The sequence below is a fragment of the Coloeus monedula genome (genome assembly GCF_965178545.1).
Source record: "Coloeus monedula genome assembly, chromosome: 8".
Lineage (NCBI taxonomy): Eukaryota > Metazoa > Chordata > Aves > Passeriformes > Corvidae > Coloeus > Coloeus monedula.
The window spans coordinates 24,776,374-24,803,617 of NC_138788.1; the positions used below are offsets into that span (position 1 = coordinate 24,776,374).

The 27,244-nt window shown below is 48.4% G+C and overlaps 1 protein-coding gene across 1 annotated transcript; it reads left to right on the top strand.

Moving 5' to 3' along the window:
- Positions 1-1,588: 1,588 nt before the first annotated feature.
- Positions 1,589-27,078, top strand: ARHGAP19 (Rho GTPase activating protein 19; the record flags this gene model as incomplete). The annotated part of the gene is made up of 12 exons (XM_082285702.1): positions 1,589-1,650; positions 13,791-14,056; positions 17,997-18,077; positions 18,402-18,611; positions 19,169-19,395; positions 19,860-19,946; positions 20,876-20,941; positions 21,674-21,862; positions 22,545-22,643; positions 23,238-23,330; positions 23,803-23,871; positions 24,344-27,078. 12 exons carry the CDS (start codon positions 1,589-1,591, stop codon positions 24,398-24,400), a joined length of 1,506 nt encoding a protein of 501 aa, XP_082141828.1. The 3' UTR covers positions 24,401-27,078.
- Between the last annotated feature and the right edge of the window lie 166 nt (positions 27,079-27,244).

Below are 27,244 nucleotides of genomic sequence, written 5' to 3' on the forward strand. Positions count from 1 at the left end.
CTTTATTTAGGAGCTCCAGCTTACTCACTGTATTCTTCATTTGCATGTTGCTGCTTAAATTAGTGCATGCCTGCATGGAACAGAAGAGTATTAGCACAGAGGATGGTGTTCACTTGAGCCGGTGTCCAGAGAACAGATTCTACTGCAGCAACATCTTGTTAATCAGCTAATTAATCATGTAATGCAATGGAAACCCGTGGCGAGGAGATGTCATCCTGCCTGAGGAGGTTGGCTGCAAGTCAAACCTGCTCCCCACCAGCAGCTGTCCCTAGCAGGGAGCAGAGCTGCATTGTGGGGGCCCGCAGGAGCCTTACCACAGCTCTCTGATATGGGGCAGGGTGAGGGGTGATTTGGATCCTGCCTCCTCCAGCTACCTGCCACAAATATTTTGCAGTTACCAATGGAGAAGCACAAGTTGGGGTCCTGGAGAGATGCTTGGCTTTTGCTGCTCAAGCTGGGAGGTGGCTTGAAGGCTATTTGTTCACCCATGCAACTTCTTCCCACAAATGCCAGTGTTGAGTTACACTTACATATGCCATTGTCACAAAGGGTTCCTAACCCTTGCAGCTACCAGCTTGCGGAGAGGCTGGCAGGACTAACAGGTTGCCCCCAGTGCTGGCTGGGTGGCCCCTGGCTGGGCTGGGACAGTTGCAAATGCCTACCCTGATTCTTAAAGCTTAAAATCAGGGACAGGTGTGCCCTATGGGGCTGTGCCCACCCAACATCCAGATGGACCACCATCCTCCAAGCACACTGCAGCACCTTTCAGGGTTCCCCAGTTCAGAGTTGGGATTCCTCCCATACATGGTGCAGGGATGGGAAAACCCTCCAGGGGCCAGCAGTATACGAGGAGCTTTGGTGTTTAAGCTGAAATGATTGGCAGCAAGATAATTAAGTGTGGAGGTTCAAAATGCCAAGGGACCACGCCAGCTGAAATCTAGTCAATTAAAAAAATATTACGTTAATTCCTAGTCCCCTCAGCACTCTGATCTAGAGTTTCAATTGTTTCTAAATTGTCTGTCTTTCTGCAGTTGCTACCTGAGCACTGCAGATGCAGCAAGTGTGCAGGGCCACAGGGACCCTTACTGTGGGCACGCCAGGTGCTTTCACCCACAAAGGGGAAAAAAGGAATAAAACTGCTCTACCGGTGTCTATGTTCTCTAATTTGTCCTTGAGGTTGAGCAATGATAAATACTCAAGCCGAGATAGGAGTTGCAGTTTATGGTGCAACTCGTGCTTCTTGGAGCATTTGGTGTGGCCTCTGCAGGCTCGGGGTGTATCAGTCCCCGTGTGCGTTTCCTTGCCATGAAATGGCTGCGGGTGCCGCTCTGCAGCTGCGGGCCGAGGCTCGGGGTGCGGGGGTGCTCAGCACCGCGGCGGGCAGCGCCCAAGGCCTGCGCCGCCGGCCTACAACTCCCAGCGCGCCGCGCGCCGCACGAGTGGCCGTTCCCGCACGCCCGCCCCCTCGTGCGCGCGGATCGGCCGGTGCCCGTTCGAACCGGCCAATAGCGGCGGGGCGGTGCTGGCCGCAGCCAATGGCGTCGCGCAGCGCGGCGGGGCGGGGCCGAGGGGGTGGTGCGGCGGGCCAATGGGCAGGCGGAGCGGCAGGTATGAGATGGCGGCGGGAGCACCGGCGTCCGGCCGTGGCAGGTAGGAGCAGGATCCCGGGCACCCCCTCGCCCCGTCCTGGGCTGGCGGCGTGTTATCCTCGGCCCCTCCTCGCCGTGGTCCTGGTCGGGCACCTGGCACCAGCCGGTGGGCAGGCGCCGGCCTGTGCGCCTCGGCCCGCCCATTGCGGCGCTACCCGTGCAAGCAGCGCCGTCGCTGTTCCCGCTGCCGCGCTGCCCGCGCCTGTGCCCCAGCACCTTAACGGAGCTGTCCGGCTCAGTGTTCCGGCGGCTCTGGAGCTCGGCCGAGTCACCGCGCAGTCCCGCGGGGGTCACGGTAGGACCTCGTATCCCCGCGGGGCCCGTGTCCCCGCGGGCTGGGCAGCGGGAGAGCGCTCCCCGCAGCATCCCGTTGCTGCATTGCGGGGAAGCGCCGCCCGCGCCTCTGCAAGGGGAGAGATCCCGCTCCAGCCTCCCGCCCGGGCAGGGGGTGTTCCGGGAGGGGTGACGAGGCGCCGTGCAGCTCTACCCGGCCCCGCTGCTGCGGGGGCCCCGCCGGGCTGCGCCTGGGCTGCCTCGCTCCTCCTGCAGCCTCAGAGCCGGCGCCGAGCGCTTGGCAGTTGCGGGCTTTGGTAGGGTGATGGCACTATATAGACTTGCTTCGCATCCAGCCCTCCTTCTCCTTCGCTTTGTCCGCTCTGCGCGCGTTATTCTGGCTTTCCAAACACACAAGCGGTGTCAGCTTCACGTAATTCACCTTTAGCACACACTTCTGTATGCATAACCATTCTGTTACTGCTGCATTAAAATGGCAAGGGCTGCATGAGCACCTCACTAGAGCAGTGTTGTCGGCTGACTGTTAAAAGGCTGCAGTATCTTTTTTTTCCCTCTCTTTTTTTCCCCCCCCGTATGTGTAGCTGCAAACTGAGTATCCTTTGAATGGTAATTCTTGTGGATAAATAAATATAGTTGAGGGCTGAGCCAGATTCACAGCTGGTGCCATCCTGTTCTCTGCTGACTGGGACCCATCCCGATGGCACTTGCTCTGCTTATCTGGGGGCACTGCTGTGGTGCCTGGGTTGGGGCAGAGCATTGCCCTGGAAGGAGGGATGAAGAGATGGTGCTCATTGCGGGGTGTTTGGGCAGGGAGTGCCTAAAATGCTGGACCTGGTAAAGGGATGAGTATGCTTAGTGCAGCTGATACTTAAAATGCTCTTTTGGATAAAGCATTTTTAACATGGCCTGGATCAGCCTAAATGACTAAATTTATTTTTTTCTGTTGGCAGTTGTCCTTAGGAGCTATTCCCCTGCTCTTTATCCCCCACCCCTCCGCAAGTGATTATGTTAATGCAAAGCCTGAAGTACAAGTTTTCCTCCAGCACTGCCTGTTACCCACAGGTAGCGCTAGAAAATCGATCTCTTGCTTTGCTGGTCTATCGCCACACAGACCACAAAGCTTGCTTTTTTCATGCTTTTGCCCCTATTTCCTCTCATCTGGAGAGAAGGGCAAGTTAGCTAGTAAAGCTTGCATGCTGCGTATGTGGTATTACAGCATGCTGACTTAAAGACTGGAATTAAAAGCTGGTTGTCCTAAACTCCATACCAAATGTTACTGAACATGACAAAAGATGATTTGTGTGGGTCTCTCTAACCTCTGCCTGGTTCTTCATAACTGAGAGTGAAGATTGCAGTGTGCCAGAGTGCTCAATTTCTAAAGAGAAACATCTGTCTGTTTAATGAATGCATTTAATGTCCGACTCAAGCAGTGCCTAAACGCTTTTTTGCCAGGCACTCGTGTCGGCCATTTGATATGGCAGGGGTGGGATGAGCGGAAGGGAAAAAGCCATAAGGCATCTTGCTAAAGCAGCTTGATAGAGTGGCACTGCACAACTGGACAGCAAGAGCTCACATTGTAAACAGGTTATGAAAGAGACACAGTTGCCATCTGTGTTTTACTGGCAATGGGAAAATGTTCACTATAAACATGACTTAATGGCAAAAAATCAAAGTGACTTGCTGAGGGTCAGGCAGAAAAAATGGTTGATTTCAGAGTTAAAGCCAAGTCTGAACACATGGCTACTTTTCTCTGAAGATAGCCTGGGAGCTGGGGACAATCTTATTCAAACATTCCCTTTTCCACAGCCCTCATGAGAATTTTTGAGAACTAGACTTGAGTTTGACCCCCTACTCAGTTCAAGTCCTGTGAGGTACACATCTGAACCGAACTCAAGGCCGTGTTTTATTTGCAATATTTTTGTATGTTTGCATGTAACACCCTGTCCTGTTCCCATCCAGGGTGGAATGGGCTTTGACAACAGGATCCTTGTTCTGCTACACTTCAGTTTATTGTCTGTTTGCATGAAGGGGGAGCATTGCTTCCCACATAGCCCAAAGCAGCGTCTGGGTCTCCTTGCCAGCCTGGTCGTTGCCTTGCTGCTGTGTGCACATTTACATGCCTGTGAAAATGTCACAGAGCTTCCTTATCACTCCTTTAAAGGTGCCTGGGCACTCAGTTCCGTCTGAAACTGAAGCGCTGAGTGCTGGACACTGCTGGGAAATCAAATGCCTTGTCCTAAAGGTCAAAAGTCCTCAGCGTGTGTTGGTTTAGTAAGTGGCATGAACAGATGGGAAGGAGATGGGGCAGTGTGGAAATGTTGGCTAATATCAAATGGTTGCACTGAAGTCAAGTCCGTCTTGGAAATACTGTCCCTTGGAAATACTGTCTGTATGTTGGCTTGGGCTCCTGGTTACAGCTGAGGCCTTATATTTTGCAGTTGTTTTGGACCTAGTTCTTTCTGTAGGATCTCATTTTCACTTGCCCTTTAGCTGGAGGCAAGAGCAGCCTCTGCTGGGTGCAGGCACAGCTCTGCTGTGCTGCTGCTGTGCAAGCTGTTACCAAACCTGCCCTGTGATCCTAGGGGCTGACACCATGTTCCCAAGTCACAGGGGTCTTGGAGTCAGCATGGGCAGAGAAATGGGAAGAAATGTGACTGGTTGGTGGGATAAATTTGGCTGATGTTTTTCAGAGCTTCACAGGTCTGTTGTGTGTGTCCCTGGCCTCTCATCCTGGTAATGCATTACACTTACTGTGGTATCTGACAAGAGCATTGGACCCTTTGCTCCAAAGTGCAAAACCCTCATTCCTTGACTCCTGGCCTTTCTCACCTCTACACTAGGTAATTGCAATTAAGCTATCTAGAGTTTCCTCATAAATTTTATTTTCAGAAACTGTAGATAGCAGGGAATGTGATAAGCTGCTTAATAATTGCCTGCCAGCTGGCTTACAAGAACTTTTAATGTGTTTGCTTTTGGCCTATAAAGCTCTAATAATTTGGAGTCCAGCCAAAACATCCTTTCTTCTTGAACGGTAATGTGGCAGCTCTGATTTTCAGAGGCAGGAATTTCTCAGGGGAAATGGCATTAGTTTTCCTTTTTGTTTTTCTGGAGCTCATACTCAAGGTTGAAACATAGCTTTATGGTTTGGGACTTCCATATGGGCATTCCTATAGCCCGGCTTGCAAGCTGTCATATAGCAGGGGACAAGCATGCTGTGGCTCTCTGTGCCTTGGAGAGCGGGAATCCTTTTAGGGAACATCCTCACAAGCTCTCAGGGGTTCCTGGAACTCTCCTCACACACATGCCACTCTGCGTTCTCTTGAGTGGCCCCTGGAGCAGTGTATAAATATATCACAGTTCCCTGGGCTCTGCAGTGAGTTGATCCAGACAGAGATGAACTGTCAGGCAGGATGGGAAGAGAAGCTGCATCTCACCAGAGTTGCATAAAGTGACACTATAGCTTATTGTCATATGAATTCTGGTATCTGTGTACAATATTCCAGTTTTTGACATCCTAGCCTGCCCAGATCCCCTTCAAAAGCCCTAGGTCCCCACACTGCTCAGTTTGGTGAGTTAATTGGGCTGCTTTGTGCATCTCTGTCTCTCTGGTACCGCATGCTGTGCTGCTCTGTGGTGGGCCCAGCCTGTTTATCTGTGTGCCTCAGCAGCCCTGACCAGATGTCACCAGCTTATTTAAATGCTGGCATGCATCCAGGTGTTCCTCATCACAATTCCAGCTTGTAAGAGTTTACACATCTGGAACAAGGGATGTGGCCTCTGACATACTCAGTGGTGTCTGCAGAGGATTGCTGATGAGGAGGGATTTGATGTGCTGTCATCCTTTGCAAACACCACTGTGATACAAAACACAGATGCAAGGATGCAGCTTGTTTACTGCACCTCTGGAGCGTTGTGGAATTACAGAATGAACAAAACCAAGAGCTGTGATTCCTGGGTACCTTTGTCCTCTGTATTTGCTAGGCTGTGACTACAAAACCTCACCAACAGTACTGTGGGGAGCCAGCTGTGGATCCTGACCCAGGTGTCAGTATCCTCTCAGACCAGAAAAAGCAACTGCAGTCAAGCAAATCTGTGAGTGCTGCAGCACACTGTACTCAAATTGTGGTGCTTTGCTCAAGCACCAGTCTACTAACTGATAGTGGGATGGGATTCCTATATGTGTTCTGGGCACCAGCTGGTGCTACCAATTTTGGGTATCATTCTGTGGGAGGGCTGGAGGAAAACATCTGTCCTGCCTTGCTGGGTTGCTCTGAGTTCCCAGACTGGTTGCTACAATAGCTTGTCAACTTTGCTGTGTTGTTTTTGTGTAATTGCTTGATTTTTCATGTCAGAAGTAAACGTGATTGTTATGGGTTGCTGTCTATAGACTGTTCTGCTCTGACCTGGACACTAGCTTGGAGCTACTGGACTGAGAAGCATCTAGATGGTGTATCTTTGGTGGTCTCTGAACTCCATTTCATCCTGCCTCTGAAGGATGCTCTAGGGCTCTTACCTTCAAGAGTAAGGGTGACAATCAGAGGTGCATGCAGCAATTTTGGAGTGCTAGAGGCCAAGGAGGTATAGGTAGGACTGGGCCATGCCTCTTATTGACTTCCAGTACACTCAACATGGGGAAGTAAAGAGGATAAAGACATTTTAAAATGCGAAGAGCAAGGGAATGCTATCATTATTGGCAACTGGAAAGTACCCACTGGCACACTGGGGGTACAGCCTACACATTTGGTGGGAAATGACTGTGAGGCTTTCTTGGGCTGCATCCCACCCTGCAGGGAGGGTCTGGATGTGCCACACAGTGCCCTGTGGCACTGCTGGCTTGTCTCTGCCTCACCAGCGGCTCCCAGCCAGTGTGTGGAGCTCAGCTCTTGCCTCCTCAGCCCCATGTCCCAGCCGTCCCTGCCTGATAGCATTCAAACCAGCTCCTTTGTGCTCAGTCCCATGCCATCCCTTGCACAGAAGCTGGATTTCTTCTAAATGTCTGCAGTGTGACCTGATTATTTTTCCTGTCCTTCCTCGCCCTCCTTTTTAATAGTGTCTACAGAAAAGCTGGCAGAGTTCAGTTATATCAGTCATGCTGACTGATAGTGCTGCCTCTCCTCTTGGGATTCCTTCTCTTTTCTGTCTCTCCAGCATTCATTTCAGATTTAGCTATCAGCCCTCTATAGACAGGGTATTGCCTTTGTTGTGTTTGTACAGCACGGAGCACAGCGGAGTCCCCAGCTGTGACCGAGGTTCCCAGTGCCACAGTGATAAAAGTGAGCAGATCAGTAACGAGAAGAGGCAGCTGCTGCCATCTAAAAAGATTCTGGTTTGGTGCTGGTTTTAGTGAAATCAGGATTGGATCTAAGGCTCTTCTATTGCTGCTCCCAGTAGGAGTTTATATTAAAATAGATACACAAGTGCATTGACAGTCATGAGAATCAGAGCAGCATTCCTATTTAACGCTGTTCGACTGTTAGTCTGATGTTAAGGCAGAGCTTGCAGATCTTTAAGGTAAAATTGCTGGATTTCTGGTGGTAGCTGCCTTTCTGCGTTTTTACAGGTCATAGGTAGTCAGCTGAGCCATCACAGAGTGTGGCAGCATCCAGACCTGTGGTGGTGGCACTGGGAAGGAGACTTGATGAGGAGCAACGCAGTGAACATGCAGTTCCTCTCTAAGGCACCCCTTGGTTCTTTCCCTCCTAGCACTAGAAGGCATCTGGATGCTCTGATGTTTTGATGGCTGATTGAAGTACTGCTTGATTGACTTTAAAATATTCCAGTGGCTATTATTAAAAATATCACAAAGAATTCGCTCAGGTCAAACTCGAGAAATTTCATGCTGAAATGCAAATTTCTTGATGTTTCACATATATCAAGCTGTCTTGCTACTGCTGTTTTCTTTGACGCTGGTAATATATTGCATTTTCATTTTCTTCCAAAGCACAGACCCCCACCCCTCCCAACCCTTTTATCTTTTCAGATAGGTCCATCTTCTCCAGATTCTCATCACAGATGTGTAGCCAATGTTGCCAAGATCTACTCTGAGTCCTTTACTGACACAGAATTTGCATTCATAGATGATAGCAGTGACATGGATAACCAATATACCTGATTTCCAAAAGGTGGCCAGGAGTTGCATTAGTTCCAGGTTGTTGAGCACAGGCTACCATCACATAACAGCAGCTTTCTTAGCCAGCTCCTTGCTGTTTAAATTGTATATTATTATCTGGTTCTCATAGCCAAAAGGCTGAATCACTCTGTGTAAGCTATTTAAATGTGAAGAAAGAAAAGCAAAAATTAAAAAGGCAGTGTTATCTCATAAGGCTTACTTGTGTCGAGGCTAGAGACAGTAGGCAGGGATTGGCACCCACTGTGCTGTGCACTGTGTACTCATCACAAAAAGACTTGGCCCCTGAAGACCTTATGAGTATAACCCTGGGCAAAAATTACTGCGTGTTTTTCTTGATATTTTTCAGAGGCAAATCAGTCATCCTATGAAGAGTTAGGGTGCCAAGTCTGAGGCCTGAATGTGATCTTTGTTACACCATCTTGCAAGAATGTCAGTCTGAAGTACAGCCCTCAAAGCAAGTTTAACTGTGAAGTCACTTCTAATGTCTCTGCAGCCCATTCCCATTAGACTACTTTTATTTTTTTATTCTTTTTTAATCTAGGAAATAATTTGTCGTCTAGTCCTTTTGTACTTAAAATGATTCCATATAATTCCACTATGGTTCTTTCATCTCTTTGCAAAATCTGGGATGGCTCCTATCTGGCTCTGAAAATACTGTCTTCAGACATCCTCATTAATTGATTCCTTACTCTGGCACAATGTAGGAAACAATGCTACTTCTCCCTCCCTGGGGAAATCCGAGCCTGTTCGCATCTGTCCCATGTCCCTTTGTGCTTAGCCAGGCAGAGAATTGTTCATGTTTTGTGTTCTTCAGCACTGCCTGCTTATCACCCTGCTCTTAATATTTGGTAGCAGCCTGTCTCTTTCTTATAATCTAAAGATTTTGTTATTATAGAGGGAGATTTTTGTTCTATTATCTTGCCTTACTTTCCAAAGCTCTTTAATCCTTTTACTCCTATATGGTAAAACTTGTCTACTGTGGTGTGTCTGAAGCATTAGGGCCTTAGTGATGACATACAGAGTGTGCAAAATGGCACTGGAGATGGATTTTGCCCACTGAATTAGGCACATCAGGCTCCTCTGAAATCTTTAGCTTTCAGTGTATCCACTTTCCCGGCTAGACAAACACAGCTGATGCCTTGCCCCAAAGATAACTCTTCCTTTACTTTCTTTCTTGCCTTCTGTTCTCCTTATGCTCTATTTCGTGTTTCTTGAACCTTTCTTCTGTCACATGTGTGGACTTAAAACAATACAAAATCTGTGAAAGCCACTAAACCAGCTCCATCTCACCTATCCAAATGCAAGCTTGTTGCCATGTGAGCTAATCTGCCTGCTTGCACAGCTCTTGCACCACAGGTTTGATCACCAGATTTTGGCAGTTAAAGTCTCATTTTTGTCCTGGTTTCCACGGCATTTCCCTGGCCTGGATCTAGTTACCTTAGGGATTAATTGATCCATCATGATTTTGACCTCCTGCACCATCCACTCCCCATGAAATGATGGGGCTGTCATGCCTGAAGCAAAAACGTTGTGTGTGACAGACAGCTTTCTTTGTGACTTGGCCGGGATCACAGGCTTCGCCTCTGAAGGATACTAGAATGGCAAGAATCTCAGCACAATATAGGACCCATTTTTTTTAATCTGCTGTCTTAATCACAACCCTAGTAGAACGAGGTTTTATTATTCATTGGGATTTGATTATGTTCATGAGACTGGAGAGGAAGCTATTTATTCCTTTATTTTATTGTCTTTTGACGTGTCGTAAAGCAATCTGAGATCACAGCATATAGAAAATATAACTCTGTAATTGCAAGCAAGACAAAAAAAAAAGGCAATAAACTCCATGAATACATGTTTGTCTCCCCTTTGCTGCTGTTATATAAACTGTGAGTGTAGGTAGAGTACATCCATCTCTCTTTTTTAACAGGAAAACAGCAGATGGGGCACATGGCTCTTTCTGAAGGTTATGGTGTGTGCAGCAGTGAGGATTGGCAGGGTTATTGTGTGTAAAGCCAGTGGGGGCTTTATCTTTGCTCAGAAATGGGGTTTGCTTCACATTTCCATTTTGATTAGCAATAATGATACAAAGGCAAATTTTCTGTGCAAGGAAGAGCTGCTAATAAAGTGACCTTTCAAAATTAAGTAGCTCATTGAAGTGCTATATCACAATAAGTGTATACAAGGCTGGTCCCAGCTGCAGCAGGCAGGGAAACTGGATGGGAATCCAGAGAAACATGGAACGGGAATCCTGAATTGGATGAACAACACACGGTGGCACAGCAATGGTAGCAAAGAGCAATGGCCAGGTGCTGTTTCCAGCCCTGAGGGGCTGATTACGTGCTATGTCTTTGAAAGGATCTGAAAGTGTGAAGGGCAGGCGCAGAGTGTTTCTACCAAGGTTTTTGGGCACGGGGTTGTGCAGTTAAGGGACTTGGCTGTTGTCCTGCCAGTGCCGTAACATCGGTTGTGCTTGGATGCTGTTGGGAATGTGTTTGCATGGCTTTACTCATGGTAAACACAGGGTAGACTTGGAACTATTTTGTGGATTCCTCTTGGATACAGGTGGAAAGCACTTAATACCACGCTGGTCCTAATTCAAAACCCTGGTTTCTATGTAGGAATTATTTGCAGTTAAACTCCAGCTACGCAGTCTTTGGCAAGAGACATGAATCAATTTGTCCAGCTTTTCTTTTCTGTTTTGTCCCTGTGTGAAGGCTGATGCCCAGTGTGTGCCAAGGGGGCCTTTCAGACCCAATAATGCGCCCTTGTGTCTCGTAGCATGCGTGGAATTTGCATAGGCTGTGCTGGGACAGGCAGGTTTCTTTTGTTGCTGGAAACAAGGAGCAAGTTCTTTTCCCTGTCTCTGCTTCCTAATGCCTCTTCAAAAGCTCTCAGCACTCATGTAAGAAATTTACTTTTTTCTATTTATTTTTGCATTAAATGTTGTTAGACTTTGTGCAACTTATAACACAGGCTGTGCAGAGAAGTCGTGTCAGTCAGTGCTAGTTGGCAAAATTGTTTAATTTTCTTTCTGTGAATCTAGATATCTAATTGTCAGAGGGAAGAGATAATCTGTGATGCTTGATGTAACTGCTGCAAAATATTTGCATATCTTCTCTGTGGGGAAACAAAACTGCTAGTGAGTGAATAACAGTGCACGGATCATTGCAGGCAGGGTCACTGGGCCTATACACTTGCTATTAACCCTTCTCAGGATCTGTATTGCCACAGAATGAGTTGTCATGGGTTTCAGGCAAAGGGCTTGCTCCACATTATGGGCAGAGCTGGCACTTGTTTGTGCATTGTAGCTCTATGCAATGAAATGTGAATATGATCAGATCAATTGGCAGTTGCTTTTTGGCAGCTGATACCGAATTGTTGCATTTTGGTCTTGATTTATTGCAGATAACAAACTGCTGAAAAGCAGGCTGGGAGGTGCTCAGCAAAATATGGCCCCCATTTGGAGTCGGCAGTCTGCTTGCTAGGCCACTGAGCCAGGCAGTTGGGAGCCTTTAAGAGCTTTCTAAAATTTTAGATGACCTGGCAGATTGCCTTGCAGTCTGCCTTGCAGACCTTCTTCCTCTCCATCCTCTTGAAGGCGTCTTTGGCATCCGTGGAGAGCAGTGGGAAGGGGAGGGGGGAGTTTGGTATGGATTCTCACGATGCAAGAGTTGCTGAGAGCCTCCTTTCCTCTTGTTTCAGCAAGTATCTTTCTTCTTGTGGAGCCCGAGTCCCAGCTTCTGTTCTCTTATTCTGATCACGCATCCTGGAAATCCTTGAGATAGTCTTTCAGGTCAAAAACGTACAGCAGTAGCTCAGATAACTGTTGGGTTCACAGATAATGTGCAGAGCTGGGCTGGAGTTCAGGTGACTTGCCAGTATGTGCTTTGATGTTGACCTGTCGTGAGCTACTGTCAGTTTACATCAGAACAGGAAGTTGCTGAGGTCTCTGAATTAGTAGTGAAGGGTTCTGTTGCTTGAGCTAATGGATGTGAGGTTCAATGGGCTGCAAACGCTTTCTGTGGCAGCTGTGGTGAGCAGGGATGCCCAGCATGGTCTGAACACAGTGGTACGGCCTCTAGCCTTCCGTAGTGAGGAGAGGAAGATCAAGGTGCTCCAGCCTTCTGTAGAAAAGCCTGTTTTGAAGGGAAAGCCTTTATGGGCTCAGGGGTGTTCAGCAGAGCACTTGCGATCCCCCAGGTGCCACACTGCATCTAAGGGACTGATGTGATCCCTGGTACATAAGCACAGCATCCCTATTAACTGTGCACTTGGCAGATGCTCTTGGAAAATGGTGTCCAGCGAGAACTCCCAGCTGAGGATGGATGTAGAAAGAGTGGAAAGTATTATATAAGAGCTAAAGAATGCTTAAAGAATTGGGGAATGTCACAGGGTGAACACAGGCAGTATGTGGAAGCTGAGTGGGTAGGCATCCTCTTCCCAGAGCCCTGGAAGAACTGGCACACCTATTCCCAAAGCCAGGCTATCACTTCATAGCTGAGTATGAAATCAGGACAGTAGTTCATGACTCAAGAATAATGACACTAATCCTCACCTTTAAGTAAAAGAGTGGCGGGAGAAGCAAGCTGGGCTTGACTTCAGAAACGTGAAAATGTTTGAAACAGTGGTGGGAAGAGGTAATGGAAGACCTAGAGGTAGATGGAAATTGGGATAAAAGTTAAGTATGAGCATTAAGAGTGCTGATTAACATGAGATATCTCTTTGATAACTCTTTGATTTGATTTTCAACATGGTGAAATGTACCTATGCTCTGGTAGGGTTATGTACCTGTTCTAGATAACTCTTAGCAGAGCAGTGTCTCGGGTGCATCCCCTTTCCCATGACACATAAGAAGCTATGAAATGAAGAAAGTATGTGTCAGTAGAGAACAGAGAGGTCAGATAAAGGGCATGAAGAGGTGAAACAGAGGTAAGAACTGGATGAGCTGAAAAGGGGTGGTCTAGGTGAAAAGTTAGTAGGGGTTCCTCAAGGACTGATCTTGCGTGGCTCATGACAGTGAGTTCTCACTTGCTTCAGACTCATGCGGAGCTGGCAGAGAGCAGTAACCAAAGGGTTGGCAGCATGTCACCTGGGAGCACCCACAGAAAAACTGAGGGTTCAGTGTTATTGCATGTTTATGACCTTAAAAACAAAGTCACAGGACATGGGAACTATCTATTTGTTGATAGAAAGGTAGGTATGATAGAATGTCAGTGGGAACTGATGAGTGTAAGCTGGCCATGAAAAGACTGAGATTGTTCTTCAGACTTTCAGGCCATTGGAAATGAATTTTCCACTGGGGAGGAAGAGAGATAAAACCAGACTTAAAGCAATAAGTTAATGTAAAATATATTGGGTATTATATAATATCATCTCTGCCAGAGCTAGTAGGATGTAGATACAGTGAAACAAGTAGTAGAGATGTAGAGTGCTGAAAGTTTTCACTGGGTGTTGCCATGTGTTGCCTGTGTCATCATCATGCTCTGGAGTGCTAGCTAGTCTTAGGCTGTGTTGTACAAACAGTCCAGAAATTATTTTGCTCCATAGGGAAATGTAACTGTGCTGTGCTGAACACTCACCAAAGTCAGACAGTGCTGTTGGTGTAGGCTGGTAGCTCCTGTCAGCAGATGTCTCCTTCAGGGCAAACCAGCTGGCTGTAAAAACCAAAGTGATGAGGAGTTACTGTATTATTTTTTTTCCCTCTTTCCCTTTTTCAGTGATGCCATCTGCAATTTTGTCATCTGCAATGACTCCTCCCTCCGCAGCCAGCCGATCATCTTCAATCCTGACTTCTTTGTGGAAAAGCTGCGCCATGAAAAACCAGAGGTGTTCACAGAGCTGGTTGTCAGCAACATTACCAGGCTCATTGATTTGCCTGGGGCAGAGCTGGCCCAGCTAATGGGAGAGGAGGACCCAAAGCTGCCTGGGACAAACAGCACAGCCGCTGGATTTTTTCGTTCTCTGATGTCTCTGAAGCGCAAGGGTGAGTATGGATGGCATGAAGTCTGGTGCCCGCCCTTAGAGCGATGCTGCCATCATTTGTTACACTCAGTTTACAAAACTTTCAGCCCGTAGTTTTGAGCTTGTATGGAATGCTTAATACTATGGTTTTGTAATCTCTGTGGATGGCACTTCTAGAAAGGAGCAAAACAGGCCAGGAAATTGATCCCAGAAATGCCCTACACTTTGAGAATACCCTTCTGCTGGGATTGTTGCTGTGGTGTATGTCGAGTTGGCTTCAGTGGGTCAGCTGCCCACTGTGCAGCTCAGAAATCTGTAAACATCTTCCATCCAAATGCCAGTGCTGCTCTGATCCACATCCCAATCCAGCAAGTCAGTGACAAATCTCTGCAGACTGACTGATGAAGCCCAGTGTCAACGCTGGGAGGTGACACATCTTTCTTTCTTAGACAAGCATTCCACCCGAGCTTTCTTCTTCTAAGCTGGCTGTTCTTATCTTCTCTCAAGTTCAGCTGTCTTGGTTGTGAAACATTAGCCCCAGGCCCTTCTCAGAATTCTTCAAGTGTGGTTGTGTTCAGATCCTTTCCTCTTCAATGGCTGGCATTTACCACTCTGTTTTGTTGAAACTAAAAGTGTGTTCTAGGTGTGTTTGTGTCTTCTCCCACCTTTGCCCACACTCAAGGGGAGCCTGGTTCTCCTGATAAGTTCAATTAAACCTTCTCACTCATCTAGACAGAAGCAGCCTCCATCTGGGCCCCTCACATTCCTCCTCAGCTCTGGTTTCCCAGCCTAGACTGGCTGGCTGCTGGCAGAGAAGCTGTGAGCTGGCTTCAGATGTTGGCAGCCTGAGGGTGAACACTTCTGATTAGTCTTCCCCTTCCTCTGAGCAGTTCTGCTGTTGTGAGTATCTCAGAGAAGTGAACTATTGCTATGGCATAGTTTGACTATGGCTTTTTTCTGTCTTCAACCATTATATAATTTCTCTGAGTGTTTCTGATTCTACCAAGTCTATTCCTCCATTGTGTTTCTTAAGGACAAACTCCACAGCCCCACTGATCAGGCAGAATTTTCTGGTGCTGGCTTCAGCCCTCCACTTCTGTCTCACCCAGCAAGAACCCTGGTACATATACTCGCCCTAGGAAAATAGAAGACTGCAAATCAAGTCTTTTAGCATCCTTAGATAAGAATTACTTAATATTGCCATGACTTACTTTGCTGCTCCATAATAACAGGTCTTTGTGCTGCCCCTAAACTGCAGTTAGACTGTGCTCATACCTGTTACTGCTCCTGCCTCTTCCCAGACAGTAGCAGGACACCTTAAATTCAAGCACTTGCCACTTGACAAACAGAAGTGAGTGAGTAACCAAACTGAAAGTGTTTTCTTAGTGTGTATGGAAACCCCCATGTTCTTGTCCAGACCTTCCAGCAGGGGCTGGTGAGCCTTCTCTAGCTCAATTTTTTATTAAATTATCTGTACTCTGCTGGAGCACTGCTTTTATCAGACCTGACGTCTCATGCTAACTCTCTTCCCCAAGAGCTCTGCCTTCCCCCATTCAGATGTCTCCACGGCCATGTGTCACTACAGCTAGCAGATGTTTCCAAGTCTGCTGGCTGCACTCCCAGGCTGCAATGGCAGTGTCTCCCAGCATTGACAGGCACTGTCTGTGAACTCCTTGGCCAAACTCTGAGAAAAAGAAGTTTGTGCCTACAGAGAAAATCAGTTTCATGTACTGTGTTTCATCTTGGAGCCATCATTTGTTTTTCTTCATGTTATAGACCAGCTAGAACAAACAAGTTTTATTTCTTCAAAGCCAGAGGCCAAGGACCACAGAGCTCAGAGCTGTTCAAACTGCAAATACTTACAACTTCTTTGAGCATCAGGAAACTCAGCCTCATGCTGCTGCTTAGTTTCAGAAGCAATCGTACAATAACATCTAAGCCTTTGTAATGCAGCATCCATTCTCCAGACACGTCTTTCAAGTTTCTTTGAGAATCCAATTCTCATTCAGATACCAGCTTCTGACTTCAAAACTGAATCGAATTTGTCAGGCCCTGCATGTCTCAAGAAGATGTATTTTCCTCTTCTATTCCTGGCCACTATTGATTCTATCTGTTGAATGTCTAATGAGTTTAGTTTTCTTCAAGGACAAGAATCTTTTGCCAATCATTCTTTCCCTTTGCACTCAAACCTTTCAGATCTTTCGTGTGGATCAAGAGCTCACATTGCCCTCCTTTCTCTTGCAAGACTGAAGCATGCGCTTTATCAGAGTGAGGTCAGAAAGTTCTTGATTTAACAGGAGGCTGGAGTTCCATGGTGGCTTTCCATGTATTTCAGAAGTCCTGGAAGAAAGCGGAACATTCTTCAGGCGGAATAAATTTAGTTACACAGGAAGGCTGCTAGAGAAGTGCATAGGGTTAACCAGGTCTCTCCCACATGCTGTGAGCATCAACACCACAGAGCACTAAGATCTGTAGCACAAGAGACCAAAAGCTAGTAAAATCAAAATGAGATATGAGGGGGAAAAAAAGAAAAGGCGAGAGAAAGCTTGTGGGGGACATAACTTTTATCAGACCAGCCAATGCACTGCTTGGATTGCTGGGCTATCAGCTGTAGCAGTGAGGAGAGGAACCTTCAGTGCAAGTGTCCAGCCTGCCCTCAGAAGTGACCCATGTTCCTGGCAGTCTGGTCATGGAGAAGGGAGGAATATTCTTTTCTTACATCTGTTGTCTCTTTGAAGCCTAAGTACAAGGGCTGGACAAGCCAGCTCTGTATCTGGTCCCAGTTCTCAGTCCCAGTCAGCGTGCTGTGGTACAGTCTCTGCAGTATCTTGTCTCCAGTCCAAACCTATATGCATCTGAGGGAAGAAGTGTGGTGCCCAGAGTTCTGGTTGCTGTCAGTGAAGTCTCTGGGAGTTGTCTCCACTTTCTGAGGGACAGATGATACTGGCTCTGTGTGTGTGACAGAAAAATGCATTCACTAGCAAGGTTGCATTTATTAGAAAACACTGTCCTGCTGGATAATTACTCAGCTGGAAGTCCCTCTCTGGATGAGAAGAGTATTCTACATTGGTTCATCAAATACCCTTCAGTTAAACGGACTTCTCATCTAATGTTTCCTTCCCTGCAGGATCTCCTTCCTTTCAGCTCAGTTGCTTCCATCTTTTGGGGCTATAGCCTGTGTTATTTACAGGTGTTCTGGAGCTGGCAGCTCATGCCCAATCTCAACCCCATGAAATGGGAGCAGACTCCAAGAGTGAGAGGAGCCCAGCTCATTGCTTTGCTACTTTCCTTCTACGTTGTCCAGCTTTCATACTTTACTCAGACCAGGGCAGCTGACATGGAAGAGAGGCTCACTGGGATGAGGAAATTCCTTGTTTTACCCCTGCCTGAAAAGAAGGCTAGTGTAAGCCAGTCGGATTATGTCTGCTCTGCGCAGAAGTGCTTATTTTCCTCTCCCATAAACTCATAGCTGCACCTCTTCTTTCTGCTTCACTTCATGTTGAGCCACAACGAGGATTAATCTGGACATTTCTTCCACAGTGTGGAGTGTGCCAATGTGGCAGGCACCAGGGCTGTCCAGGCTCTTACATCTGCCCTTCCCACTTTGCTCTTTTCATAATGTCTAGGCTTGCAGATTCTATTCCATTTAAAACTGAAGCATCTGTTCTGGTGTTGTTTTTCCTTCAAGGGCTAGAGAATATTTGCTTTAGCTGATAAAAGCTGTAATTAAACTGAGGTAAGAGGCAGGATGATGAAGCCCATGTGAGTACAGCATGGTGAGATGAAGTGACTTAGTTTGGAGTGTTTGTGATATCTCACATCTGTGAGGGTCCTTGTGACCTTCACCATTAACATTTTGGGGCACTAGTCTTTGCATGTTGAAATCCTGTTGTTTGGGGAGCATTGATTTGTGTGGCTGTTGGGTTCTGAGCTGCCTGGACACGTTGTCTTCTGTTCTGCAGAGAAAGGGGTGGTGTTTGGCTCACCACTGACAGAAGAAGGCATTGCACAGGTTTCCCAGCTAATCGAGTATCTGCACAAAAGTAAGTGGCTCTGTTTGCTGTCTTCTATCCCAGTGGGTATCTGTCTGGCCTCCCTCAGGTCTCTGGTGCAGACAGAGTGACAAGCTCTGAGCTCTCCAGCAGCAGGAGTTTGGGACTGCACTGGGCAACTGTTCCCCATAATCTATTTCCCTCTGTACAAGGACTTTTTCCACTGATGGGAGCCAGCTTGAAGTCATGTCTCTGAATGCAGTTCACTGAGGTTTGCTGTCAAACTTGAGAAAGAGGAGGGAACTGCTTTAGTAAGAAGGTGGGAATTCAGCTTCTGATTACTCAGTGCCCTTTTTTCTCCCCTCTGCCAAGCAGATCTAAGAGCAGAAGGCTTGTTTCGAGTGCCAGGCAACAGCATCAGGCAACAAATCCTAAAGGATGCTCTGAACAGTGGTACAGATATTGACCTGGACTCTGGGGAGTTTCATTCCAATGATGTGGCCACCCTACTTAAGATGTTCCTGGGTGAATTACCAGAGCCGCTGCTGACACACAAGCACTTCCATGCCCACCTCAAAATTGCAGGTGAGTGGGCAACAAGAGGCAGTGGTGGGCAGAAGGACTGGAATTGGTCTCCTAGAAAGCACGCTAGGCTGTGAAGTATATTCCTTAAAGGCAGGGTAAGAAGGAATCTTCCTGCCATCTCAACCTGGTGATACTGGAGCTGAAAATCTTAACAAATCAGACAAAATCTGTCTAGACCATTCTACTCTCAGATACCACAGGGGTAAAACCCACAGTGATAACCTGGGTCTCCACCTGTTTTATGTCCAGGGTTCTGAGCAAGTTGTGGTTTCTATGTATTTAATAACTGTTATTGAACTACCTTATGTGAACTTCCTCCATTTTGCCATCAAGCCATCACAGCTCTTAGCAGCTCTGTTGTTCTGTGGGAGGAGTAGCATAGATTAACACATCAAGTGGGGAGCTTGGGAGCTGGGGGGAAGAGAGATGGAGGGCCAAGAACTGTGCAGGGGTTTGTAGGAGATCTGCATACGAAGAGGGAAGGGCAGGCAGTTGCAGCAGTCTGCTCTGAGGGAAGGTAACGTGTGTCCTTCATGTTCTGCCTTGTGATTTGGCAGACTTGACGCTGTTTGATGAGAAGGGGAATAAGACCAGCACTCCAGACAAAGAGCGCCAAATAGAAGCCCTCCAGCTGCTGTTTTTGATCCTTCCTGCTCCCAACCGCAGTCTGCTCAAGCTGCTGCTGGACTTGCTCTACCAGACCGCCAAGAAGCAGGACAAGAACAAGATGTCTGCCCACAATCTTGCCCTCATGTTTGCACCTCACATCCTATGGCCCAGAAATGTGAGCATTGCCTCAGTGTCTGTGGGTGGGATATTGCAAGGTAAAAAGCAAAGGCTTGGCCGGGGAAAAACCCAAGATGAGAAGGTTAAGTATTGACACAATGATGTGAGGGTTGGAGGCTGTCCTCCTGGAAGGACCTGTCATGGGTCTCATTTGCAACTTATGCATCTTCTTTTTCAGTAAAATTGAATGCATAGCACAGTCGTGCTTCTTAGAATATCAGCTCCAGAAAAACCTGGCAGGTCTCTCTGCAAGATTTCTTGTGCTGCTGGTGAACTGTTTGGCCACAGAGTTACCTGATTCTCCTCTCAGAGCAACTTTGGCTCTGTGAGCTCTGCTTGTTGGCATGCTATGAGCCCTGCCTGCCTGTCACTTCAGAGTAGGTCTCCTGCTGTGGCAACTGTGTGTGTCTGTGTCCTCCTCCCCTCCTAATGGATGCACCTTTGGCTGTGTCCCCTTGCCAGGTGACAGCAAATGACCTTCAGGAAAATATCACAAAGCTAAACAATGGAGTGACCTTCATGATCAAACATTCTCAGAAGCTCTTCAAGGTAAGTGTGCTTTGGGGTCTTGCTCTCCTGCCTCCATCACCAGGAGACTGAATGCCCCTTGTCCAGACAGATCCATGCGTTAAGTGTATATTCTGTGGGCTCTCTTCTGCAGTATGAGAAGGAGACTTTCTACAAGAAACTGTTCCTTTAGTGACTAGGGAGGAGGTCTTTGCTGGGCAGGCAGCTCTGGAGGTGGCTTTGTCAGGGCAGGTCGGCAGCACGGTGCAGTGTAACACTCCCCTCTGCTGGACACCAACACCTGCTGCCCGGCAGGAAACCTGGCTCCCAAAGGCAGGTACGCACCGGGCTGCACTCGGGTTCTGGCAGGATAAGGAAATAGAAGGGATTTGTCCTGCCTGAGTGCTGCCAAGAGCAGAATCCCTGATGTAGGGGGTTGTTTTGTCGTGAACTTCTCTGCAATGGTCATCAGCCCACTGCTGTTATGGGCACTTTTCCAGCTCTGAGCAGGGTGTTGTGGTAGGACAGTCAGGAGTGTGGGGCTTTCAGCAGGTTCCTGCAAGGAAATGTTTCTACAACAGGCAGTCTCTTGACTTCTCAGGACCTTCCTGGTCACTGGAGGCATTTGCTCCCTGCAGATTCCTCCCATGGAGAATTCCCCTTCTACCTTCTTTGTCAGGCCCCAGTTTGGCCAGCTCAGAGCTGGGGGAATTACTTAGAGCAGGGTTCCACAGGAACTTTTTCCTACTCTGAGTTCCACTTGTGCTGAATGTCTGCATGTAAAGGATACTGTGAACAGGGAGTACGTTGAGGACATGAAATTCCATGGCTTTGTTTGACCAAAATGGCTGAGTCTTGATACAAGTGGATTGTGTGGTATGGTTGAAAAGCAGCTATTGCTGGAACCACTGTTGCCCCAAGGCCAAAGATGCTAAAGGTACATTTGGCCTGTTCTCTCCTCTTCGTCACAGGCTCCGGTGTACATCCGGGAGTGTGCCAGGCTGCACTATCTGGGATCCAGAGCCCACACATCAAAGGTAAGGCCAGCAAATGCAGCGCCTGCCCTCCGTGAAAGGGCAGAGGCTCTGATGCTATGAAGGGATCTTTGTGAGTGATAGAAGCTGAAAACAAACCAAGTCATGAAAGAGGATCTGTCAGAGGGCAGGAGCAAGGGAAGCATATGGTGTGGTAGTGCAGGCAGCTGCATTAGGGAAATTGGACAGAGTTGAAGCATCTGTTAATCAAAAGCACAGGGAAGGAAAGCTATGAGCCCCTGTTTAGCAGCAAACCTGCTCCCTGTGCCCAGTACATGCAGCACCTGCTCCTTCACAGGGCTGTGCCTTCCAAACAGACAGACATGCCTGCTGCCATGGCCAGGATGCTTGGCAGAAGTGCTGAGATAAAGGCTACTTGCTGTCACTGGGACAACATTTGTGTCTTGCCAGCAGATGCTTCCCTGCCTCACATAGCTGCAGAAGGGGGAAGATGCATTGCAAGGAGCTGCACTGACCCTTCTCAAGCCTGGAAGGGCTTCTGCAGCTGGCATCTGGGAGGGGAGGGAAGAAGCAATGGGGTCACCTTTGTATTGCTGTCACCTCTTCCTGGCACGGGGCCTGCTGATGCAGTGCTGCTGCAGAGGGGTAGGAAAAACACAGCCCTGTGCATTCACTGGGGTTGAAGCAGCTCATGAGATTCTTCCTAGGCTGGCTCAGATGGGTGGCTCATTGGGATTAAAGCATGGCAAGCGACTGCTATCTCCACTTTCCCAGGACGACCTGGATTTGCTGACGTCTTCTGGCTCCAAGGAGCTGCAGCCCCTCAAGTCTCAGAAGCGAAGCCGGCTGGACTCTTGCCATCAGGAGGAGACCCAGCAGCGCACAGAGGAGGCACTGAAGGAGCTCTTCCGCCACGTCCACAATATGCCTGACTCTGCAAAGAAAAAGAAGCTTATCCGGCAGGTAGTGTGGGGAAGAAAGATATCTTGGGGTGTGCTTGTCAGCACAGTCCTGGGCACAGGGCTAAAGGCAGGGCCTTCTTTGAGAGCTGCTCCTAATTCTGGGTGGGCTGGGGAAAGTGGGCTCTGGGCTGTGTAAGGGGCAGAGCTGTAAGAAGACAGGAGGAGGTGTCCTGGATGTTGCTGTACCAAGCAGTGCTTTTGAGCTCTGTTTTTTAAGCTAAGGACTTGCTAGCCAGCAGTTTCCCAGTCCTGATCATGGCCTTGTTGAGCTTCCTCCCTCAGAAAGGGAAAAGTTTCTTCCCCTGTTGCCTGCAGGGAGTGGACAAACTGGTCTCCTCTTGGTCTCAGACAACTTGCTGCACCAGACAGACTAGTCAATGTGGTCAGCACCGGTCGTGGCTGCCAGCCTCCAGCTGCTGTCCAGCCTTCTTTCTGCTCCCAACATCTGCTGCTTTTAGTTAATCTGGTAGCCAGCACAAAACAGTTTTTCACCCAAACTCCCTGTAATTCTGGGTGGAAGGTGTGGCCTTCCTCTGCTTTCTTCCTCCTGCAGCTCTGAGCTGCTCCTCCATTCTGGGGGGTGAAGGAGACAAACTGAGTTCTGGGACAGCAGGTAGAGCAGCACACAGCAGTAAGGGAGGGGTGTAACTGTGCTAACATACTGCCCTCATGTTTCCTTCTAGTTTAATAAGCATCCAACAGCTCTGACTCCTGGCTCTGATGTGCCCACATCCCCAGCACCACGCCGCACCCGCTCACGCTCCTTCAGCGGCCTCATTAAGGTAAAAGCAGCCTCTGACCCTTGCTCTCTGCTGTGAGTTTCTGATGTTGCTTTCTGCTTCTGCCTTGCCCTGCCTTGAATGAGACCCTCAAAGGGTAGGGACTCTTCAAAGTATTGCCTGCCAAACAACACAGATCCACTGGGGCAGAAAAGGCAGCACAGTGACAATAAGCCGTGTTAGTATAAGGTGTAATTATGTTGAAACACATGGCTGTAGGATCTATGCATCTTTCTGGAGAATTGATTGCTTCCTGAGATGAGATGAGGATTGACAGGGAGCTGTTCATATAGTCTAGGATGTTAGCACAGGTTTTAGCACTTTGGGGGCTGCCCTACAGCAGCATGTACCTGCTTCTGACAGGCTGGGCTCCTGGCCAGGCCTCAGGTCAGCTCCCCAAACCCTTTACAATCAGGCAGGCTCAGCCTAGTGGTGTGGTATTTCGGGTGGTTCTGCTTTGCAATCTTTGTCCCAGTTTGGCTTCCTTTTTTTCTTTCCCAGCATCCAACTGCTTACCAGCAATGCATCCTGCTCCTTCCCTTTCTTTTTTACTTTGCACTCTACGCACTAGCCAACAGCCCTTTCTTCTTACAACAGCGGAAAGTTTTGGGAACTCCAGTTATCCTGGAAAGGAAGAGCAGGGATACCACACCAGAGCCTGTGCGGGTCAGCAAAGAGAATGTCCAACTGGTAAGAGCTGCTCCCAGCACCACTGAAGCTGCTGGTGGGGAAGTGTGTGAGGGGAGTTTGAGAGCAACTTCAGCGATCCTTGGGGAGCTGTTCTCTGCCCAAGAGAAGGTGTCCAAGTTTCTTTTGTATGATAAAATAAGGTCCTGAGAAGCTGCTCCGAGGAGAGCAGAGCAGATGGCAAGGACAGCATCAGAGCAGGGGCGACAGCACTGGGCCTCTACTCCAGTCTTGTCTCACTGGCTTTGTCCTGCCCTGGGGCATTTTCTTGTGCCCCCTTCCCTCTCTCTCATCCTCCTCCACAGGTTGTACAAATCCTGCTGCCTGTATGCAGTAGGGCTGTCCCATGGCCCAGACAAACCAAGAGTGGATTTGGGTGACAGACGCTCTTTGGTGGTACAGGCTGCTCCCAGGGAAGGCTGTGGATGCCAGTTCATTCACCAGCTCTCTACTCCTATTGTCCTCTCTTGTCCAGTTACAGAAATGTGGCTCTCCAGCTCACATGTCCCAGGCAAAGCTGAAGTCTTTGGAAGGCCAGAAAGAGGTGAGACACTTCCCCTTACCCACCATTCCTTTTCCCACGGGGAACCTGGTGTGCTGAAACCTGCCGAGGTGACAGCAGACACTCAAAGCTCTGCGACAGCTGTGGTGCCCCAGCTCGTAGCAATCTGCTCTGTGCCGAGCTGCAGGCAGGTGATGTGCTGGAAGCCAGACCCTGAAGGGTCTGACAGCCCTTCTACCTGTGAGTTGGCAGGCTGGCTGTTGCAGGAAGCAGAGGGAAGCTGCCAGCACAGGGGAGTGCTAACAGCCTGTCAGGGTCGCAGTGGGACAAGAGGTTGGTGCAGCCCAAGACCAACTGTGTTTCTTTCTGTCTGCTCACTGCCTCGTCTAGAGCTTTAGCAAAAGGTGTGGGAGGCCTACAACAGGGAAGGGTCCTTGCAGGGGAAGAAAGTCAACCTTTTCTTGCATGGTATTCAGTATCTCAAGCACTCAATTGCTCTCATTCTCTGCTACAGGAATCCTGTAGACGCATGCGAGCGCGCCTGCTTTCCAAGGATTCATCGTCCCTCTGAATCGCCTCGCACCAACACGTGGGTGGGGACTGCCCAGCCTCGCAAGCTGTGAATAGAAAATGTGCTGCACTGAGAGGGGAGTGCTGCAGGCTCACGGCAACCCTCACCAACCCAGTAGCGCTCTTGAAACTGGACCTTTGCAAGGATTGCAGGGATTTGTTTCTTTCTGTATATAAATTATACTTCATTCTACTATGGGGCAAACCACTATCTAACCAAAACTTGTGCAGCATGTCTGACCTGCTGGCTCTGGGAAGAGCTGGAGTGCTTACAAGGAGAGCCCTGTTCATTGCAGGGCCCTGTGTGCACTCACAGCTTTCTCTGTAATGTTGCTAGGCTGTATTTTTTTGCTTTTCTGCTCTGAGTTTTTAACACACGTTGGCTTGTTTTTGCTTCCTCCCCCCTGTTAGCAGTGAGAATGATGGGCTGCAGCCTTTACCCACATCCGCACAGCCAAGCTTGCCTCCAGGCCTCCTCTGGAGGCATGCCCTTCTCTGCTTCTGGGCTCCATTTTGCTCTGCTGTTTCCGAAGGGCTGGAGTGCACAAACGGTACAGAGCACAGAATGGGCCTAGAAGGAGAGGCTCTGAATGCCATCTTTTCAAGTGGGGCCAAGGGAAAGCAGCTTCCCCAATAAACTCATCCCTCTATTTCAGCTTGAGCTGGAGGCAGCCCTTGCTCGCTGCCTTCGTTTTTCAGTGGCACAGCTCTGAACAAGGAGTGTCTTGGCTTTGTATTCACCCAGGGAGGCTTAAGCTGAGCAGAGCAGGAGGCTGGCAAAGGCTGTCTGGGGCAGGACAGCCTAGTCTTTGGAAGTTAGGGTGCCTGGAGCAGGCAGTCTTGTGGCTGTGTGTGAAACAGAAAAAGAGTGTGAGAGGTGAGAGAAGGCTCCAGCCATTTGTGATCTGCTGCAAATGGTGCCAAAGGCTTTGGCTCAAGATATCTAGATGGCTTGTAAGGCAACTGGCTGATTAGTCATTAAACTGGGGGAAAGGGCTGAAGCTGGGTTCAGCTCTTTGGTCTGAGCTGCAGAAATGAGATGAAACCTTCTAGATATGGGATAAACCCCAATCACAGCTGGCCAGTGTCAGCAGTCTCATTAAGCCAAAGTGCTCCAGTAAGCCAGTCTTGCCAATAACCTGTCTGCAAGCACTCCGAGGTAGGATACACACAGGATCACTACTGTGAAATAAAGATTTAATCAGCTACGGGACCATCTAAATACACTTCTCAGCCCTTCTCAGCAAAGCAAATAATCTCTGGAATCCAATTATATTTGTCTTCTAATCTTTAAGAACCAGCAGCCAGCAGGAGTTAGAGCTCTGTTCTTGACAGCTTTCTGAAACAACTGGTGGCAGGAGGTGTGAATATTGGGATATGAGCAAGGAGTTCAGTCTGACTGGCTGGAGCTGTCAAAACAGGGCACTGGAGCCCTTTGCAGCTTAGCTGGAATGTGTCACTTTTTTTAATTGTGATTTTTTTTTTTAAGATACAAATCTTTGTGCTGCTCTATACAAAGAGTAGTTTTTGGTATTTTATCAGGCATGCCTGACCCCAGTCTGACCCTAAGTTGAAGCCTTGAAAATATAGGGGGTAGTGAGACTGTAGATGTGTGAGTTGGGAGTTGCTGGTGTTAGGAGCCTCTGTCACAGCAAAGAGCAAGCTGTGGTTCTTCAGGGACCAGACTGATGATGATGCTGTGAAGAAGGGCAGAGGCTGTTTGCTGTGGTAGTAGTATGTGCTTTTTGGATGTGTCTGGAATCATTCCCTCCAGAGGCTGAAGCTATGTGCTTTTCTCCAAAGGGCACCGTGAGTTTTTCTGTCTGCAATTCTGCCCTGTCCCTGCAGCCTGCTGTTAGCAGAGACTTGGGAATCATAGCTCTGCCTCTGAGCAGAGATGAGGCACAGACAAAGGTCAAGTGGCAGCACAGGGAGAGCTGGGTCTGCTTCTGCTATCTCTGCTCTTACTTGCGTTGGGGGCAATTGCTGGGTGAAGCATTTGTTCACTCCTCCTCTGCCCATTGTCCCTACTTGGTGCATTTCTTATCTCTCTCTATGGGTGTCTGCTTGGCAGGGCAGTCTCGTTCCTAAAACTAGATACACTGCTCCCATATAGATGAGAGGAGTGTAACTCCGCTGTCCCCCCTTACTGATGGCTCTAGCTCAGGGGCTCTGTCTGGCTTCTGGCACAGCTGAGATTAGTTCAGCTCTAAGGAAAGTTACCTATGGGGCATTGGCCAGGCCTTCTGCATGTGTCAGATGCCTTACCTGCCAAGGGGGTGGGTGCTGTCTCCAGACAGGGCAGTCCCAGGAGGGGCTCAGTGCCCTGGGCTTTAGTCTGTGGTGCTGGGCTCGCCATGCTGAGGATGGTGGTGGGTGGCTGACAGATTCGGCCCCTAGGACCTTGGCTGTTGCAGTCCCAATGCATTCACACTGTCTCCCAGGCACGGGAGAGTTTTAGTCATGCTTGGATGTGTCTCGTTTGTCCGCCCTGTGCAATGACTCATAAGGATGCTTCTTCCCAGAGCAGCTGCTAACTGTTCCCAGAGTTTATCGTTTCCAAAGTATTTTTAATCTTTGTCCTTATTTATATATGCTATGTAAGTACTGTTGCAGACTGTTGCCTTTCTGTGTGTTCATGTGAAAACACCACATTAAATGCTTTTATTTTTAGTGGTTTTGCTTGGTGGCTTAAGCAATTTCATTGGGACAACAAGGACTCCAATCCACCTTCAAAAGGAAGGAAATGTCTGCTTTGAAACCCAGAGCTACTACTCATAAGTGTGGGGGTGCTTGGTGAGGTGCTGCCCACCTGCAGGGCTGACACTGGCCTCCCATGGCACTA